The sequence below is a fragment of the Canis lupus genome, chromosome 19, assembly GCF_048164855.1.
Source record: "Canis lupus baileyi chromosome 19, mCanLup2.hap1, whole genome shotgun sequence".
Classification (NCBI taxonomy): domain Eukaryota; kingdom Metazoa; phylum Chordata; class Mammalia; order Carnivora; family Canidae; genus Canis; species Canis lupus.
In genome coordinates, this window is record NC_132856.1 from 28,312,357 (window position 1) to 28,332,177 (window position 19,821).

General features: G+C 46.8%; 1 protein-coding gene and 1 long non-coding RNA gene across 5 annotated transcripts in view; one reads left to right on the plus strand and one right to left on the minus strand.

Moving 5' to 3' along the window:
- ADAMTS9 (ADAM metallopeptidase with thrombospondin type 1 motif 9) overlaps positions 1–19,821 on the plus strand; it is a 160,440-nt gene that overhangs the window by 128,383 nt on the left and 12,236 nt on the right. For all 4 annotated transcript variants that reach the window (XM_072785511.1, XM_072785514.1, XM_072785513.1 and 1 more), the window contains 8 exons: positions 6,069–6,242; positions 9,916–10,110; positions 11,360–11,492; positions 12,021–12,115; positions 12,231–12,325; positions 12,418–12,551; positions 14,424–14,515; positions 19,521–19,625. In XM_072785511.1, coding sequence (XP_072641612.1) covers positions 6,069–6,242; positions 9,916–10,110; positions 11,360–11,492; positions 12,021–12,115; positions 12,231–12,325; positions 12,418–12,551; positions 14,424–14,515; positions 19,521–19,625 — 1,023 coding nt within the window. The remainder of the gene's footprint in view (positions 1–6,068; positions 6,243–9,915; positions 10,111–11,359; positions 11,493–12,020; positions 12,116–12,230; positions 12,326–12,417; positions 12,552–14,423; positions 14,516–19,520; positions 19,626–19,821) is intronic.
- LOC140610042 (uncharacterized) lies at positions 1,988–13,563 on the minus strand. The gene is made up of 6 exons (XR_012011821.1): positions 13,337–13,563; positions 13,154–13,226; positions 10,165–10,389; positions 8,615–8,796; positions 6,318–6,419; positions 1,988–5,965 (listed from the first exon to the last, which is right to left on the minus strand). It is a non-coding gene; the product is annotated as an uncharacterized lncRNA (long non-coding RNA).

Genomic DNA, 19,821 nt, shown 5'->3' on the forward strand with positions numbered 1-19,821 from the left:
CATCAGGGACACCTTGAGCTGATGTCAGTGAAGATGCCAAGGCCTAGCCTCACAGCCAAGGCCCACTGGATGGGGTGTGCTGGAGGCCTCCTACCCCAATACAGGAAATTCTCTTCTTGGCAGTTCTTGGCAACCACTTCCGAGCTCTTGTTTGCTTTTTGAGTGTGCACTTTTCTCTTTTGTTTCCCCCTTGTGAATTATTTTTTTTGGTTTTGTTTTGTTTTTATTTTTTTATTTTTATTTTTTTATTAATAAATTTATTTTTTATTGGTGTTCAGTTTGCCAATATACAGAATAACACCCAGTGCTCATCCCGTCTCCCCCTTGTGAATTATTAAAACCCACTTGTTTGTTGGCAAGATGTGTTTCATGCTAGGCATGTAAATAGTAAATGGCACCTCATTCTGAGAAATATTCCAGGTGTCTGCTGTGAGGAGCACAAGTTCTGCATACCCATGATAGCATGATCATCAGGAATGTTCTATGCAGTCACGCAAGTTGTACACTGCACAACTCAAGGGGTACTATTCCCATAGGTTACAATATGAGTGGCATCCTCCAGACTCACGTAGGATAGTGGCCAACACTGATAATAAAAATAATACATATTATTGTTTATTAAGCTATGCACCAAGTACTGTGTTCAGTATATTTATATGGAGGACCTCATTTAACTTTTCCATAACTCTCTAATGAAGTAATTAATTTTTTTTCCCCACTTAAAGATGAGGAAACTTGAGACTTAGATAGGTTAATTCATCCAAGTTCATATATTTTTGTAAGTAATGAGATTGAGATTTAAAGCCTGAAAGCCTGACTTCTGGAACACATCCTCTGAATCTTTATGTGCTATCATCTCCCATGTCAGCATTCATCTACGGTGAATTATTTTATTTCCTTTTTAATGGCTTATCTAGCCTCTTCTGGCAAAGTTGTCATAAAGTACGATTCCCTTTCCTGGATGAGCTTCCCATTCCCTTCAAAAAATGAAATCTTGGTTCAGTTGTTTGACAATAAGCCCTGTTGTTGGGGCAGTCTTGGTGGTGATGAAGCAAAGGGAACTCCTTTGTTGCAAGGCCTGGCATCTGTGGGGCAGAGAAGGAGCATCATGTGCCTTCATGGTACCATAGGAGTAGAAAGCTGCATGTGCCTTCATAGTACCATAGGAGTAGAGCCTCGACTTGTAGGTGGAGGGCAAAACAAGTGGAGAAGAGAAAAATATCCAGGCTTGTCTATAGGGACATTTGATCCCTTTAAAGTTATTCATTCCTTCAACCAATATTTTTAATGGGCCAACTTTTGTGCTAGGTGCTGAGATACAGCCCTGACCTCTTTCTATTCACGTGCTCTCTCTGTTATGTCACCCAGGTGGCTGCTACTCCCACCCAGTTGTCCATGTATCAGGACAGCTGGCCACCTGGTGACCACTGACATTCACCACTTAGGATTGCCTCATGTGGCTGCATGAGCAGACATGGATTTCATAACAGAGCATGACCATCTCCATAGTATTACTTCTGCCTTTTTCCCCTGCAAATATTCCATATGAAGGCAAGAGTGCCCAAACTCCACAGACCTGACTTTAATATGAGCTTTGAGAAAGAACCCTTTGGTAATATGAAGACTGCTTTTTCTTTTTTTAATTTAAAGCATTTGTGAAATATATGGATATGTAATTACTGTTCCTTATCACATAAAACCTCTACAGAGCACATGCAGAAGACTGCTGTCAGAGTCTCCATTTGTTGTGTGACTCGCCTGTCCACACACTAGCTCATAATGGTAGTCTCACACTAGATCTTATTTTATACTTGAAGAAAATCAACAGTCTTAAAAGGTAGAGCATGTGAATATGTGAAGTGATTTTTTTCTACCCATGATTAGGACATCTGACCAAAAAAAGTTTAAATTAAAGCAGCTTTATTACCATCTTTTAGGAAAGGCAGTTTCTTTTTTTTTTAAGATTTTATTTATTTATTCATGAAAGACACAGAGAGAGAGGCAGAGACACAGGCAGAGGGAGAAGCAGGCTCCCTGTGGGGAGCCCAATTGACTTGATCCTGGACCCTGGGATCACACCCTGAACCAAAGGCAGACGCTCAACCACTGAGCCACCCAGGTATGCCAGGAAAGGCAGTTTCTACGCATTTCATTAAATGACCCTTTTTAGACCATCACCCTGTGGCCAACCTACCTGGCTAAATAAAATAGTACCTTAAAAGATTATTTTAGGTCTTCTTAACTTTCTAATTCGGACAGGTATTTTCCTCCTGTTAATTTCAGTACATTAAAAGGCATATGTAGCCTGCGGGACATTGAGCAAGCTACCCAATTTAGGCTGGCCCCGTGACCACTGTCTTCCCGAATTACAGTGTGTGCTAAAATTCAAGGAGGCTGGTGGTGGTACTTATACACTTGGTGTATAGTTTTTTCTCAAAGCTGCAAGCAGAATTGAGAAAACCTTTTGGAAGTTAAAATGAGACTAAGTTGAACTTTCTGCTGTTTTTAGAATATTCTAGGTCGTAGTCTAGGACAGAGGAAAGAACGCTTAATCCTGGGGTCGGGGTTGGGGCGGGGGCGGGGGGCGGAGGGCGGTGATCTTACCAAAAGCTGGTAAAAGTCAGTAGCTTGGGTGGGCTTGCTTTCTGCTCACCCAGCCCCCATGCCCTAGTTAGGACCCCAGGAGAAGAGCCTTGCCAGGTGACTTTCGGAGCTGCTGTTGAATAACCCCAAAGTGCTGGAAAAGTCACTTATTTACTTATCTTAATTTTTCTGAAAGGTATGTTCAGAGGTAAGGTTCCCCACCTCCCTCTTATGGTAGTTAACCTTTCTTAAAGACCAAGGCAGAGCCACATAAAAAGCCAACACGGGTCTAGGAAAGTTGGCATTTCTGCTCTAAATTGTTACTTATTGACACAGATTGCAGCCCTAGGGATGAGTGAAAATGAGAACACGCTTGGAAGGTTTAGTCCAGTTTGTGCTGTTCAGTCATCAGGATCTGAGTCACCTAGGTCCTGCTCTTCTAAAGAATTACCTTTTCTGAGGGCAGTTAAGTATTTCTTTTGCATTTATCTACACATCACAGATTAACCACGTTTTTGTTTTATTTTTTTCACGTTCAGTGGCTCTGTAACTCCTTTGGCTTTTTTTTTTAATGAATAAATAAAGTGTCATTACTTCACAATAGAATCCAGCATAGTCCAGGGGCATGGAAAACCCCAGGCTAGGGCTCAGCTAGGATCTTTGAAGTGATTTGCTCCTCAACCTCACCTCAGAGCTTTCCTTCTTTCTTTTTTAAAAATATTTTATTTAAATTCAGTTTGCCAATATATGGTATAACATTCAGTGCTCATCCCATCGAGTGCCCTCCTTAGTACCTGCCACCCAGTTACCCTGTCTCCTCACCTACCTCCTCTTCCACAACTCTTTGTTTCCCAGAGTTAGGAGTCTCTCATGGTTTGTCTTCCTCTCTAATTTTTCCCCACTCAGTTTCCCTCCTTTCCCTATACTCTGAAGAGCTTTCAATTCATATTTGTAGCCTTAGAAAAATTTGAATGACTCCACATTCTAGAAACTGAAGTTTGCTTCCAAACAGCAGAAACTATGAGTTAAAAGAAAGAAAGAAAGAAAGAAAGAAAGAAAGAAAGAAAGAAAGAAACTATGAGTTAAGTTTGCAGATAATAAAGAGCTACCAAGACATATCACATATCTCTTAGTTTCTGAAAGAACAAAGTGACCCACAAAAGACACAGGGCATACCACATGATCCAGGATTTCTATTGCTGGGGTACACCCAAGAGGTTGATTAATTGATTGATTTTTGAAAGATTGTATTTATTTGAGAGAGAGAGAGAGCACATGTGTACACACAAGTGATGGGGGCAGGGGTGGTACAGAGGGAGGGGGAGAAGCAGACTCCCCACTGAGCAGGGAGCCCAATGTGGGGCTCGATCCTAGGACCCCGAGATCATGACCTGAAACTGAAGGCAGGTGCTTAACCAGCTGAGCCACCCAGGTGCCCCATACCCAAGAGAATTAAAATTGGATGTGGCTCAGCAGTTGAGCGTTGACCTTCGGCACAGGACGTGAGCCCAGAGTTCTGGGATCAAGTCCCACATCGGGCTCCTGCATGGAGCCTGCTTCTCCTCCCTCTGCCTGTGTCTCTGCCTGTCTCTGTGTCTCTCATGCATAAATAAGTATAATCTTTAAAAAATAAAAAATAAAATAAAATTGTATGTTCAGACTTGAGTATGCATGTTCATGGCAGCACCAGTCACAATAGCCAGAAGATGGGAACCACCCAATGTCCGTTTTCATTTGAAGGGACAAAATGCAGTGTAGCCATACAACAGATGATTATTCAGCTATAGACAAGAATGGAGCCCTGTGGATGAACCTTGGAAACACAGGGCTAAATGAAGAAGCCAGTGGTAAAAGGCCAGGTGTTGTATTATTCCATTTATCTAAAATAGCCAGAACAGGCAAGTTATACGTATAGAGGCAGAAAGCAGATTGGTAGTCGCTGCAGGCTGGTGGTTGGGGAACTGAGGAGTGACTGCCAAATGGGTACAAGGTCTCCTTTTGGAGTGACGAAAATGTTCTGGAACCACATAGTGATGATGATTGTACAACATTATGGATGATTAAATGCCACTGAATTGTCCACTTTAAAATGGTTGAGATAGTAAATGTTATGTGTATCAAAAAAAAAAAAAAAAAAAGGAACAAGGTATATCTGGAAAGACATTTCTGAGTCAGACTGGATCCCAAACTGAAATGCCTTCAGGACACGGCAGGGAATAAAAGGGAAGGAGGTGTGAAGAACGAAAAAGACAGGTGGGGGTCCGTGGGTCTTCCCAAATACTGAAAAGAGAAAGTTTTATAGATAATCATGCCAACAACAACTCTCAGTTGTCAGTGACTTAGATAAGGCCGAAGGACCACAGAGGGTGTAATCCCTGGTAGAAAGGAAATAGGGGGCCCTGGATTAGCTCGCTGTGCTTTTCTAAGATGGTTTAGAGTCTTGAAATGCTGTGTGATACAGATGCTTTAGATAGGACAGGTTCTGGGAAACCTTTAGCAACGCAGATAACTAGGTTAAACTTTAAAGGAAGGGTTTGGTTTGCTGTTGGTTAAAGTGAGAGATAAAGAACTTGTGGACAACATAGAAATAAATGGTCCTAGAACAGAACCTACCGCTTGGTCTATATTCCCAACGTGGTTTATGGGCATAAAAACGTGAGTCCCATCTACCTCAAAAAGAGATGTTTGATCTAGGACAGGGCATGTAGGCTAAGTCTTAGTTTTTCCACCTGAAAAATGGAGATCATAGGACTCATTAAATCTCACTACCTAGCTGTCTACCTCCTCATTGTCTGTCTTTGCTACTAAAATAGAAGCTCCTCTCTGAGAGCAGAGGCCGTGCTGTGCATGTCCATTCTTGTTGACCTAGGATGCATCCCAGGGCCTGACACTAGGAACTTGGTGAATATTTCCTGAGTGAACAAAGGATGAGAAAAATCCGCCCTGGAGAAGAAAAGGCAGTCAGGGGTCACAACAAAGCAAAGCCTGTCAAGTCTCTGCAGGGGGATGACTTGGGAGAAATGAAATGTGTCCTTCATGCTTCCCTGGAATGATCAACTAGGACCAGAGACTGCAGTGTGCAAAGTGATATGTTCAGTAGTATGATGAACAGGTGACAGCTTTCCTGGCTCTATAGGGATTTAGACACCAGTTTGATAACTATTTCACTGTAAGTTTTAAAGAGATTCAGGGTCCGAGTGAGGAAAATCATCAAGGCCCCAAGTTCCTTTCCACACTTGAAATCCATTCACTCATGCTTTCATCCCTTCATTCCGGTAGCCACGTATCAAACACTCATCGCTGTTCCTGGAGCAGTGTTGGGGCTCAGTGGGGTAAAGCAATGAGTTCTCTGATTGTTCCTGCCCTCCGAGGCTGCACAGTCCTAATGGGTATATAGACAGGAAAATTAATCTCTACAGTAACAGCACATAATAAGCCATTTATGACTTTCCCACATGAACACCCATCTTGTCTGTCGCAAACAGTGCAGCAAGACGTGCGGAGAGGGCTCCAGGTACCGCAAGGTGGTGTGCGTGGATGCGGACAAAGGCAATGAGGTTCATGGCATACACTGCGACCTGAGCAAGCGGCCTGCAGACCGTGAGAGCTGCAGTTTGCAACCTTGCGAGTATGTCTGGATCACAGGAGAATGGTCAGAGGTACGTCCCAGGGCTTCTGTTACCACCTTCAGGTCAGCGACGGCAAGGGCAGGAATGGGGGACACTTGCACCCACCTGCCAGTCTGCCTTCCAGGGCTAGAGCCTGCTGTGTCCAAGGTGGGAGGGCGCCAGAGATGGTCTCTCGTTCTTCCCACTTCTGTGATTCACTTTGGTGCCCTGTTGGATGATAAGGCGGGAGGATGATCACAGGGCCTGCAAGTTCCTACAATGCCTGTCGGTGTCTAAAGAGAGTCAAGGTAAGAGGATGCTGTCAGTGTCAGGGAGACAGCAGGGAATGATGGGGACCCTGACAGTCTAACACATTCTGTGTGACGGGAGCAGGCTCTCTTCCTCTCTGGCGGGCACCATGCAGAAATGTGCATCCAGTGTTACCAGACCTGATTTTTCAAGAAGGGACAGAAATCGGAACTTTTATGTGAGATCTCCTAACTTTAAAATGGGGACTCAGATCTTTTATTTAAAACGCTGTGTGGGGCAAACCAAACACTTTCGTGGGCCAGATATGGGTTGCTTGTGAACAACTTCTGATCCAGAGGAAGAAAATTATTTTCCATGATATTCAGGGAATCCATTTATTCTTCTCTCCTTGTGTCCAAGGTGCCTAACCCAGAAACTTGCAATTATTGATATGCCAATGGTAATAATGGCATGATTGTATTATTTTCAAGCCTCATAACATTTTCAAAGACTGAAAGATCTGTAACATCCAAACCAGTTGTCATTTTCCCAAAAAGGAATTAGAGGTGAAGTTACCTGGGCTCATAGGAAAGGTGCTGAAAAGTTTTAGATAATATGCTTGTTGTCACTGGACCCCCTCTTCTAAGTTTGACAGGGTACAATTTCACATTTTATTAGGAAGAATATCTGCAAGTAGATGAAATGTATGTCGGGCATTGAATTGTTTTTGCACTGTCACTGGCATTAAGTCCTTTCTGTGTGTCCCCATCCTTCTCTTAACTCCAATGATTTTACCTCCTCTTCCCCATTCAGGGGACATCTGGCAATGTCTGGAGACCTTTTTGGTCTCCCAGACAACTGGGAGAAGTGGGATGCTACTGGTATCTAGTACGTAGAAGTCAAGGATGCTTCTAAACATCCTACCGTATGTGGGACAGCCCCTCGCTTGCCTGCCACACACACACACACACACACACACACACACAGCTATCTGGCCCAGCTAGCAGTGGTGATAAGGTTGGGAAACCCTCTTTACCCCAACTCTGCATGTTCTTGGTGTGCTCTTAAAGACTGGAGGGGAGACATGATCCAAGTCATTAGGAAATAGATTTCCCATTGGCCAACCAGGAACCCAGGGAGTCCAGATGGTTCTTCAAAGTAGTCCTTGACTTTGGATTGGAGACATAAGTTCCAACCCATTCATATCACAGGGACGGGAGGGAGAAGGTGTCTGAGGAGGGCTCCTCTCTTCTCTTCGATTCACCTCTCCTGGTTCCATGTCAGGCATGATCTATAGCTTCTGGTTCTCAGGGCTACCCCATCAGGCTTGCAGTTGGGTAGGTGGGGAAAGCCTGCCTTTCTGCCTCTCTCCCTCCTCAGGCCCCTGTCTCTCTCTGCCTCCTGGAGGCCTCTTCTAAGTTAGCTTCTGGCCTATTCTTGGTCATCCATGTCTCTGGAGTTTCTACACCTTTCACACTTCAAACATTGGCATCTTCAACTTAGCCAATCTTTTGTGTGTTATTATTATTATGCTAAAAGTATTTTGATCTCTAAGACTGGGTCATGTCACTCCTATAGCTTTATTTCAACTGTAATCTTAACCCCCAACAGATGAGATTTAGAGAAGATCAAAACAAAACAAAACAAAACAAAAAAGGCTTCCATATTTCTGCAAATTCTCAACTGTATCATAGATTGGAAACTGCAAATTTACAGGCAAAGTTGAGAGGGCTGGAGATAGGGCCTTACCAAAGGCAATGCACCAGAAATCCCTCTAGAAAAGCTTCTCGTAAGATGCAAGAGCCACAACAAGCCATGTGTTGTCTCTGGGACTTCTGTTACTTGGCAAATCGTGTGCTTTGTTCTGAGCTCTACTTGAAAATGGGGAAGCCTGGGCCAGATGGGGAAAGAGGACCCATCCCTATCCCCCGTGGCTGATGCCTGTATTTCTCTGCTCAGGCCTGAAGTGTATCACCAAGGCAAGGAGTGCCCATTCTTATTATTTCATCCTGCTTTACGGTTCTTTTCAAATTAGGAAAGTACTGTATTCTCATGATAAAGCAAGCAATTGACCCCAAGGCATGGAGAGTCCAGAGTAAGAGCTTCCCCACCTCCCTCCTCCCTCCCAACCTGGACAGACAGCATTTGTGGGCCATCTACTCCACATGAAATACCTTAGACTAGCTTTGCCCTCCCCTGGCCTGGCATCTGCTGGCTCTTCAGGTATTTGAACAGCAGCAGCCAAAGAAAGAAGAAAGGTGTGCAGGACACTTCCAGGTCTCGAGCCAGTTGAAAAGGAGAGCCCAGGGATGCTCTATGTCCCTCCGGCAGGACCTCCTCAAGGGGCGTCTTCTCCCTAGAACAGTTATAAGAGAAGAAAGCCATGTGGCTTAAAGCAGCAGCTCAGGAGACGTTAGGAAAGAATGACACTACAGCTCTTAATAGCTGCTGAGAGCTGATGGCTGCTGTGGTCCCTCACCTCAGAAAAAGCATTAACACACCACTTGCTGTGGGCTGTCCTGAGGGTTCATCTAGGCCGCCTCAAACAGCATTTGGTCTCAAGAGTCCTGATCCTCTTGCTTAATTTTACACAACACCTTCACAGGAGATGGCCAGTTATTTGATGACATTGTCTAAAAATACCATCAACACTAAATCTCCATACTTCAGTGTCAGTCTTTAAATATATTATATAAAACACTTAGCTTGGGAGGTTGAACATTTTTGAAAATTGCATCAATAACCAATTAGATGTCCCATCAAGGGAAGGATCTTGGACACTAGCAAGATGTGTGTTCTGTCTGCTTTTCTGTATTGCTTGTGTATTTTTAAATGCCACGTAATTATGGTAAAAAGGTGAACTGATCGCCTGGTCTGGTTAGACAGAGAAAGAGAGATAGTAGGGGAGAAAGGTGACATTTCAGTGAAGATGTACGGGCAGGGAGAGAGAAGAGAGAAGGTGATTGAGTGGAGGGCACACAGGAAAGCAAAGCGCGTGGAGCCAGAAAGGAAAGCTGTCCTTGAGTCCCCTCTTGGCTAAGTGCTTGGGTTTCACACGTAGCTCAGGTGGGCTGTGACCCTCCTGCCATCCCCCTGTGGTCATGTCTTTGGTATGGTCATGGTAGGTTTGGAAAAGCCTGCAGTCAGGCTGGGGATCCTGTAAATGGAGCCAGGGACAGCTAGAGCCCCACTGCCTTTCTCCCTTCAAATCCAAAGAAGGGGCCCAAGGCGCCCCCACCTATAGTGAGGGCTGAGAAGATATAGTGGAAGCACCAGATCCCCAAAGGCGTTGTTTCGGGTTGCACGGTTCCTGCATGCTTAGGGGCCTGCCACTTGAAGTACATAAAGGAGCTAATAAAGTGAGAGCTTTCTGCAGTGTTGTCTGGGGTCAGCTTTGGATGTGGAGGTCAGGGGCCTATTGTGGGCTGCCCCCAGGCGCTGCTCCAGCCTCTCCCCCTAACCCTTGTCTTCCCAGTGCTCGGTGACCTGTGGAAAGGGCTACAAACAAAGGCTCGTCTCCTGTAGCGAGATTTACTCTGGGAAGGAGAATTATGAGTACAGCTACCAAACCACCATCAACTGCCCGGGCACTCAGCCCCCCAGCGTCCACCCGTGCTACCTGAGGGAGTGCCCTGTCTCAGCCACCTGGAGAGTCGGCAACTGGGGGAGCGTAAGTAGACCATTTGGTTATCAAATCGGAAAGCGTTGGGTTCCCAAACTTCACCTTACACGCGTCCTGCCTGACCCATCCAAAGGGAGTCCTCTCCCAGGAGAGATGATGGGAAGAAACTGGAATTTGCATCTTGAAATGAGCTAATGGGAAGAACTCATTTGGCAGGATGGCTTGGGTGTGTAGAGCCTGGGCTCCGAAACCAGACAGCCTCACTGTGAATCCTGGTTCTGCTACTTCCCAGTTGAATACAACACTTTTGGATCTCAGTTTCCTCATCTGCAAAATGGGTGGTGGTGAAGAAGAGATGAGTTCATATGTAAACAGCTCTCAGATTACGATAGCAAATTTCAAGTTACAGTGCTTTTTTAAAAAAGATTTTATTTATTTATTCATGAGAGACACACAGAGAGAGAGGCAGAGACATAGGCAGTGGGAGAAGCAGGCTCCCTGCAGGGAGCTGGACGTGGGACTCGATCCCAGGACCCCGGGATCATGCCCTGAGCCAAAGGAGGATGCTCAACCACTGAGCCACTCAGGTGCCCCTACCACACAGTACTTTTTTAAAACAAGCCCCTAGAACTCCATCACTTAGAGAGACAGAAGAGTTAGCTATTGCTTCTGTTGTTAAGAAGTCAATATATTCTAGTTCCTCTTTAACAGGAGTATTTGTTGCATTAGGGGTATAATAAGTGAGAATAATTTAAATTGAGAATATTTAAATTTTACGCAGGAATATTTTGTTACATTAGGGATATTATTAATGAGCCTGGAACATTGCCACGCCCCCTAGCTCCAGACTCATAGGTTCTTAGTGTTGGAAAGCGATGAGATGAAGAATGGGATCAGTTGAAAGTGGTTAGGGTTTTAATTCCTGGCTCCACCATGACCTTGAACAAATTTCTTGACATTTGGCCCCAACTTTCCCCCTGAATGGTAGTCTATCTCAGAGAATTCTTATGAGGCTTAAATGAGAAAATATATATATGTCGTGTACAATATCATATTATGTGCGTATACCTTACGTACAAATAAATATGTACGTAAGGTATATGTATGTGTAAATGTGTAGGTACCATGCTTAGCACAGAGACTGGTCTACCATAAGTGTTCCGTACATACCCATACCCATTCAGCCTGGGCTCTGAAATGGCACTCTAGACATGCCCCAGGCCGTGAGGTCCACACCCCCAGAGCCCGCGCCTCGCAGGTTCAGTAGCTGCATCATTGACTCTGATCTGCCTTGTAGTGCTCGGTGTCTTGTGGCGTGGGAGTGACACACAGATCTGTGCAATGTTTAACCAATGAGGACCAGCCCAGCCACTTATGTTCTGCAGATTTGAAGCCAGAAGAAAGGAAAACGTGTCACAATATCTATAACTGTAAGTTGGCCAGCGGAAGCCATCTTTCTGGGGCATGCAGAACAGGGTTTCCTTGTTTCTTTGTCTATTGGCCTACCCCTTTGGGAAACAGAGAATTTATAAGATAAATAAGTCCTGGGGATGTAACGCGCAGCATGATGCATCTAGTTAACATGGTTGTATGGTACACTGGAAAGTCGCTAAGATTTCTCATCTAAAGGGGAAAAAAAAACATTTTTGTCTTCTCTTTTGTATCTCTATGAAATGATGGGTGGTAACTTATTGTAATGATTCACAGCGTATGGAAGTCAAGTCATTATGCTGAACACCGTAAACCCCATATACAGTGTTACATGTCAGTTACCTCTCCAAAAACTGAAGGAAAAAATAAACATTTACCCCCAAAAAAGGGAAAGAATTTGTTTTAAAGAAACTGTTCCCCCACTTTTTAAACAAAACAGGGCGAGCGTGAACAGTATATTCACTCCATTGGCAGATGGTGGACGTCTTGGAGCGTGACGCTCCATTTTTGTGTTTCGTGCTTTCTAGGTGAGTTACCCCAAAACTGCAAGGAGGTAAAGAGACTGAAAGGTACCAGTGAAGATGGTGAATATTTCCTGCTCATCAAAGGAAAGCTCCTAAAGGTGAACATTGGCCATCAGTCATTATTTCTAGAATGATTTGAGGGTGAGTGGCCCTGGGCCTCATCGTCTCATTGCTGAGCTGCTCCTCATTGGTTATTTCTGGCCTCTCTTCCAGATATTCTGTGCAGGGATGCAGTCTGACCACCCCAAAGAGTACATTTCCCTGGTCCATGGCGACTCAGAGAATTTCTCCGAGGTGTACGGGCACAGGTAGGAGAGCTCGGACCCAGATGCACACAGACACCTTCGGAGCCCTGGAAATACCTTCCCAATCTTACCAGAACATTCTCTCTGTAATGTAGGTTGCACAACCCAACCGAGTGTCCCTACAACGGGACGCGACGGGACGACTGCCAATGTCGGAAGGACTACACGGCAGCCGGGTTTTCCAGCTTCCAGAAAATCAGGATAGACTTAAACACTATGCAGATCATAAGTAAGTCGGGTGGAACATTCCAGGGTGGAGGGGGGCAGGCGGGGGGCGGGGAGGGCTGTGTTCAGGAGTCTCTGCATCCGGCCAGCAGACTGCGCACTGGACACTGGCAGGGGGATGAGGCTCTGAGCCACCTGCCGTCCAGCGGTGACAACCCCAGTCCCCCCTGTGTATGGGTGGGTGGGTGGGTGGGGTGTGCTCCTTTCTCTTCCCACGACACCCCAGGCCCGGGAGGGTGCCTCGCCTCGGGGCGGAGCTCTGTCAGCCTGGGGGACACAGGAGGAACGGAGTAGATGGATGCTTCTAGAGGGCACCAGGCACTGCGGGGCATCGGGGCAGCCTCCCCCAGGATGGGACACCGAACCTGAGAGCTGAAGGTCCCGTCGGAGTTGGCTGGGCACGGGGTATCGGTGCGGGGAGCGGAAGGGTGGAAGGAAGCTTCTAAGGGAGAAGGAAGAGCAGATACAAACCTCAAAGCTAAGAGACTCCTGTGCGTCCATCCGTCCCCGAGCGGGGCGCCCCCTGCACAGGGTACGCACATGCGAGGACACATGCCCTACTTTTGACCCTCGATTTTCGGGGAGAAGAGCGGTGCGCAGACTTACCTGTGTGAACCGATTTCATACCCCAGCCAGCACAGGCATGGTTCCAGGCAGCTCAGCTACCCAGACAGGTTCCCTTGAATGGAGGAGAAACAGAAATAATGAATAATTAATTTTTCCTCATTAACATTGCTCCCATAATGTTGCACTGCTTTCCTCTTGAGGTAGATTAAGCTTGATTTGTACCGAGATACTTTTTATTGCCTTCAGCGAGCCTGCCACGGGGCTGAGGGCAGAGCCTGCAGTTTCTTGCTTAGAAAAACACTCGACACCCAGTCCAGGGGGGCCCTTGATGGGATGAGCACTGGGTGTTATTCTATATGTTGGCAAATTGAACACCAATAAAAAATAAAAAAATAAAAAAAAAGAAAAGTAAAGAAAAAAAAAAAAGAAAGAAAAACACTCGAGCTAAGACCCAGGACGTCTCTGCGCTGAAGCTGCAAGGGCCCCTTTAAGCTCTGCAGGACCAGGAACGCAGATTTCCCTCCCACTGGGGCGTGGGGAACTGCAGGAAGATTAAGGCCTTTTGCTGTTCCCGAGAAAGGTCGAAAGCTGCCTCTGCCTCCCTCCCGTTCCACAAGCGACAGCTTTTGTGGGATTCTCACTTGGACTCCTGATCTGGGCTCCCCATTTGTAGGGCTGCTCTCAGGAGCTACAAAGAGGGTTAAGAACACAAGCATTGTTTTTATTGGCTTTTTCTTTTTTTTTAAGCTACAAGTCAGCCCCAAACTTGAGAAACTGCCATTAATACTTTCAAGATGTGGGTTCTAATTGCTCCACATTTTGGCAATAACCGTGCATAGGCCAGGGGAGGACAGATGAAGCCTCGGGGAATAACTCCTAAATAGCTGGAAATGCTTTTGTGGCTTATTTCCTCCTACCCTTACTTAGGCCTGGGAAGCGCGGTATAGAGGAGAGTCACAATCATCCAAGGATGTACACTTATTCGAGGTGATGCACATGTTTATTTATATGAGAGTCGATTCCAAAGTCGTCTTAAACCCCCTGCTTTTGGGTTCCATTCTGTGAAGAGACTGCAGATAAAACCCAGGGAATGAGGCTCTTGGAACCACAAGTATAATGGGGACAAAGCAAGTGAACATCTGGATCCATTTGCTCACTAATGATACTTTGGATTTTTTTTTTTTTCTCTCCTACTCCCTCTTACTCTTTCTCTTACTACACTTCTTCCCTCTGCCTCCCTGTGACTGTCCTATCCCTTCTGGACGTTTTTATCTTTCACTCTCCTCTCCCTTTCTCCAAAACCCCACAGCCACTGACTTACAGTTTGCCAGGACAAGCGAAGGGCACCCTGTCCCTTTTGCCACAGCTGGGGACTGCTACAGTGCTGCCAAGTGCCCACAGGTATGTGCTGGGGGCTCCCCTGACCAAGACCCACATCCCACCCACCCTGTCCCCAGGGGGACCCTTAGCTGCATCTGCTCCTGGGAATGCTGTCAGAACAGCTGCTCTGGAGGGCCATGTGCCCACCTGCGTCGAAAGAGTCTCCACAGTGCTCAGAGCTACTAATCTAGTAATTCCTAGTGTCTCCCAAGGAACCGATCAGAGTTCCATGTCCAACTTCAGCATTCAGCAAAATGCACCTATCACGATGGTGAAAGTTTGGAAGTCAATTAGATGTCGGATGGCAGGGGCTTGCTTAAACAAATGATGATGGTTAATAAAATGAATATTCCCCAGTCAGTGACATGCTGGTTTAGGTTTCCTGACAGGCTCTTTTAGAAAATAAAAAGCCCAGCTTCATAGCGTCTGCCAACTTCCAAGGTGTAAAGATGCTCCGTTCGCCCCACCCCCACCCCGTCCCAGGCACTGATGTCAGGCCAGTGACACGTGTTGTCACTAAACGGAGCGTGCGGCAGAGATGCACACAGCCCGCTCGCAAAGGCCAGCATAGGTGGGCTCCTGTCAACAGGCCACTGTCAGCCATTGAAAATTCTAAACACTTTATGACACAGAAAAAACTCGTATCCTTACTTTAGATGTATAAACCTTGTGCAGTGTTCGGACAAAGAAGTGCAAGTTTATCGTCGCCTACTGGGTTCCTTCTTCGGCAGAGTTGCTAAAGGGCCGTGGCCTTGCCCGACTACACTACCATGATGTCTTGCCTTGTTAGAGGTGTGGCGAGTTTTAACTTGCCTTTTGAAACATGCCGGCCTAATCATCAGCCCGGTGCCAATTTTGCAAATTTTGCAAACAGGCTTCGGTCTTTGCAGGAAGCTTCTGCCCTGAGAAGAGATAAGGAATTCGGTGATCTGATCAAGGGCAGGAGAACTTAGCCCCTTGTCCTTGCTCTGGTTCACATGGGGTCTTCACAAGGCTGTTGCTAAACTCTGGATCAGGAATCTCCCACTTTGCCTCCGGGCCTTCGAAAGTCTGGGGACTGGGACTGGGAGATGCATTTGGAATCCCAAGCACTGTCTCCCCGGGATGGATTTACGCCCAACCACAGAGACCATCCAAAGACAAACACATCTGAATTTTCTTTTAACAAAGTGTTTTCTCAGCCCCCAGCTTCAGAAAGCAATGCTAAACATTTTAGAGAAGTGAAAAGGAAGCTCTCAGGGAGAAAGAAAATAAACAGAGGGCATAATGGTAAAAGGGGGCCTCTCCTCTATTACCCAGGAATTGAAAACTTTTGAAGTGCTGTTTCTTTAGAGCAGCTCATGACTTTAAACACCCCATTGCTATGGGTTGCATTTTAACAGCTAAATAGATTAGCCCTGTCCTGCCTTTTTCTGAGGATTTTCTGGTTTCTCTATGCGCATCTTAGGGGAAGTTTAAGTAAATGAAAGGTAATTTGCATTCATTTCTTTTAATAATTCGGAGACAAATGAACTTATTGATTTGCTAAATCCCAACCCTGTAGCAGTTGCTAAATGAGAAAACCCAAAGCCAGTGAGAAGCTAATTTATATTTTTCCTAGTCCATTCTTCAAACCATATCGGGCACTCTCAGAATTCAATTCCCGAGACAACTTATTGAGCACCAGCTACGTGTATGAAAGCCGTGAGTGAGGCAGGATAGGTTTTCCAGGCAAGGGTCTGGAGAAGCACACTGGTGCGAGGTGCTCTGGAGCAGATGGCTCATCCCCTGACCTAATGATTGCACAGAAGTCAAAGCAGAGAGGCGTTCTGTTTACCAATCTGTTCCTTCCTCCTCGTCCACACTGTTGCTTTGGGGATTTATTTAGCAATAAGAGTGGGTTCCCCGAGAGCCCTCACCTGAAAATACAGCCAGAATATGGTTTTTCTATTCATCCCTGGGGATGTAGCATTATTGTGATTGGTGCTGGTATTGGTCGCATTTATTGAGTGTTTACTAGATTGTGGACTTTGGCCAGCATTTCTAAGTCAGTATAGCATGTAATCCCCACAGCGACCTGTGAGAATGCCCCCCTTTTCAGGTGAGAAAATGGAGTCACAGAGAGGTTGGGGAGCTTGCCCAGACCCACACAGCCAGTGCTCAGGAGAGGCCGGATTTGATTCCAAGGGTGTCTGAGTGCAAATCAATGCTGGCAGATGCGTCTCCCTGACACCACTTGCAGACAAGACTCGGCAGCCTTCTCTTCTGTCCAAGGAACAAAACCTCTCTCTGTCTCAGGCACATCTTTTGCAGATCTCTCTGGATCCTTGAGTGTACGCAAAGCTCTGAATTACTCTTCCCCTCTTAAGTCAGCAAGAGGAGGTAGTGGCTGTCCCTCCCAGGCCCTCTACCCCCTGAAGATGAGACGTGTAGGGGCAAAGATGTCCCACCTGGAGCTAAGAGGACAGTAAGTCTTTATTGCTCCGGGGGCCTCAACTTAAGGAGGTCCTTATCGGCAGAAAATGTAGGAGCCCTGTGCTGGGAGAGGTGGCAAGAGAATGAGGAAGAAGACCTGTCCCATGAGGTGTATCACCTGCTCTGAGAGAGCAGGTCTAGCTAGATGTGCGTGTGGAGCGTGCTCAGACACTGGACCCCCAGGATCAGCTGGGGGCGTTCTTGGGCTAGAAGCCAGATCAGTGGCCTGGACTTTCGGAGAACCTTCAGGTCATAGCAGATCCCATCTATTCTTCTGCTGTGTGGAGAGGACAGGCCATCTGCCTGGGAAGAAGGATGGAGCTGGGCGGGGGTGGGGGGAAGAGTGAGATCCTGGGCAGTGATGTGGTCTGACGTTATGAACAGTGTGACGCTCGCCTCAGGGCAGGCAGGACAGTGAGGTGAGGAGGTGGCCGTCGGGACCGGTGATGGTAGAGCTCGGAGAGGTTTGTGTCTGAGGAGGCTTTGGGCTTCAGCACAGCCACTATCTTGGACACTTATTGAGGCTACTTGACCTAACAGCCACTAATGTCTGTAGCGCACTGGCATAAAATAATTTCCAAACATGGTTTTAGGATGTCACCTACACTCTGTCGGGGTGTGAGTTAGGTGCATCATGCCTTCTATCTAATTCCCTCCTAGTTGCAGGTCAGATGTTCCTAACCCATTTTACAGATGGACTCAGGCAGGTTAAGCCATGTTTGCCTGAGGTCACACTAAAAGTAGAAGAGTCTGGATTCTAGGAAATATCCATCTTCTACACCAGAGTTTCTGAACTTTAGCACTAATGATGTTTTGGGCTGAATCATTGTCTGTTGTGGGGACTGTGCTGTGCATTGCAGGATACTTAGTGATATCTCTAGTCTCTACCCACCAGATGCTAGTAGCACACACCCATGCGTGCACCTGCACATACACACACCTGCCAGTTTTGACAACCAAAGTATCTCTAGATGTTGCCACATTTCCCCTGAGGGCAAAATCGTCCCCTGCTGAGAGCCACTAACTTAGACCAGACACTTCCCAGCATCACTTCTGTGAGTTGGAATCTTATCTGTCCCCACGTTACAGGTGTAGAATCTGAGGCTTCAAAGGGGCTTTTAAACTCTACTTAGTAAATATTAACAGCCCCAATACAGAGAGGACACCTGCAGCGTACACCTGAAAGTCACAGTGGACCAGCTAGGGCAGAATATTTATTGAGAATCTATCGAGTGCCCGGTCATTGTTAATACAATGGTTAATACAAACCATTGTTAATATAAATAAAGCAATACCAAGGCCCTCCCCTCACCAAGCTTCCTCTTCTATTGCAGACCGACAACCAACACAAAACACCCGCTACCTGTATTTCTGAGTCTCTCCTAGGTGCCAAACGTGTGCTGCAGAGCTAATGTCACTTCCCCTTCCCTCCAGTACTCGGAGGCAGCTACTGTTATTATCTGCCATTTTACAGAAGGACAAACTGAGTTTCTGAGAGACTAAAAAAAAAAAAAAAAAAAGAACATCTGTCCAGGATTTCATCCCCAGGGTTGGAAGAGCCAAATTCTTAGACTTAGCTCTGGCTGGCTGGGAGTCCTCCCCACCCCACCCCCAAGCCCTCCTCCTCCTCCTCCTCCTCCTCCTCCTCCTCCTGGGTTTATTTAAAGGCTGCTTTGACAAAGCACGGGATTGTGTGAGCGAGGCTGGGAGAGGAAGAGAGGAAGAGAGGAAGCCTTCCCCGGGAGCAGGTTGGTGCAGAGCATTTGAAATCCAGAACCTGCCAACTTTCAGGTGCTTTTTGTGGAGTCGCTGGGGAAGACGAGAGAGACAGAGACGGATGGGGAGAGCAAGAGCTCTTGCTCTGCTGCAGCGTCTCCTTAGATATACACGCGGGACCCCCACGCCCACCCCCACCCCCACCCCGAGCCCCTGTGTTGGAAGGACCCCGGCGGCTCGCAGCCTGGGATCTGGCACCTTGCGGAGACCGCACCTGCAGGCCGCGGAGAGCGGGCCGCGCGCGCCCTCTGCTGGCCGTTGCGGAGACCGCGCCTCTCCTTTGAAGTCCCGCCCCGCTGTGCTCGGTGCGCGGAGAGCTCGGCGCGGCGGGGGCCGCAGCCCGGGAAGCTTGGCAGCGAGACCTTGTTAGAAAAATTACACTGTGGCATTTCGTTCCCGAAGGAATCTGATAATTGTGAGCAACGTCAGGATTGCTGTGTTAGGGAGGCAGGATGGCGCCGGTTGAGAGCGAGGACTTTGAAGTCAGGAAAATGTGCGTTGGGCTCTCTCCCTGCATCCTGCAGAAGTTAATCACCTCCGCTGGGCCTCAGTTTCCCCATCTGTAAAGAGAACCCCGTCCGTAGTGCTCTTTCGAGGATGCATGAGGTGATGCATGTCAGGGGCCTGGCCCAGACCTGCCCCCCTCCCTTCCCCCCAAAAAAACTCTCATTAATTAGTAGCTATCGTAATTAATTAATGTCCTCCTTTCCAAGGTCCCTCTTGTTGTGTGGCCTTTGCTTAGGACATCACGTGGGCTAAAAAAAAAAAATCTCTCTCATTGGCCATTTTATTGTAGGGTCGTTTTAGCATCAACCTTTACGGAACCGGCCTGTCTTTGACTGACTCTGCCAGGTGGACATCACAAGGGAATTACGCCGTCTCGGACATTAAGAAGTCCCCGGTAAGGTTCTCTGGGGGGCTCCGGATGGGTTTTGTCTTCTCTTTCCTTCCTTCCACGTTGGTCCGTTGTGCTGGTGCTAAAGGAACGAAAATGTGCTTTCCCACTTCTTCAAACCAGTTTTGCAAAGTGTCAGGACGAAAATTTAGGAAGTAAGTGGCAAACGAAGCATGTGTGAGTGTATCCGAGAGAGCCTTGC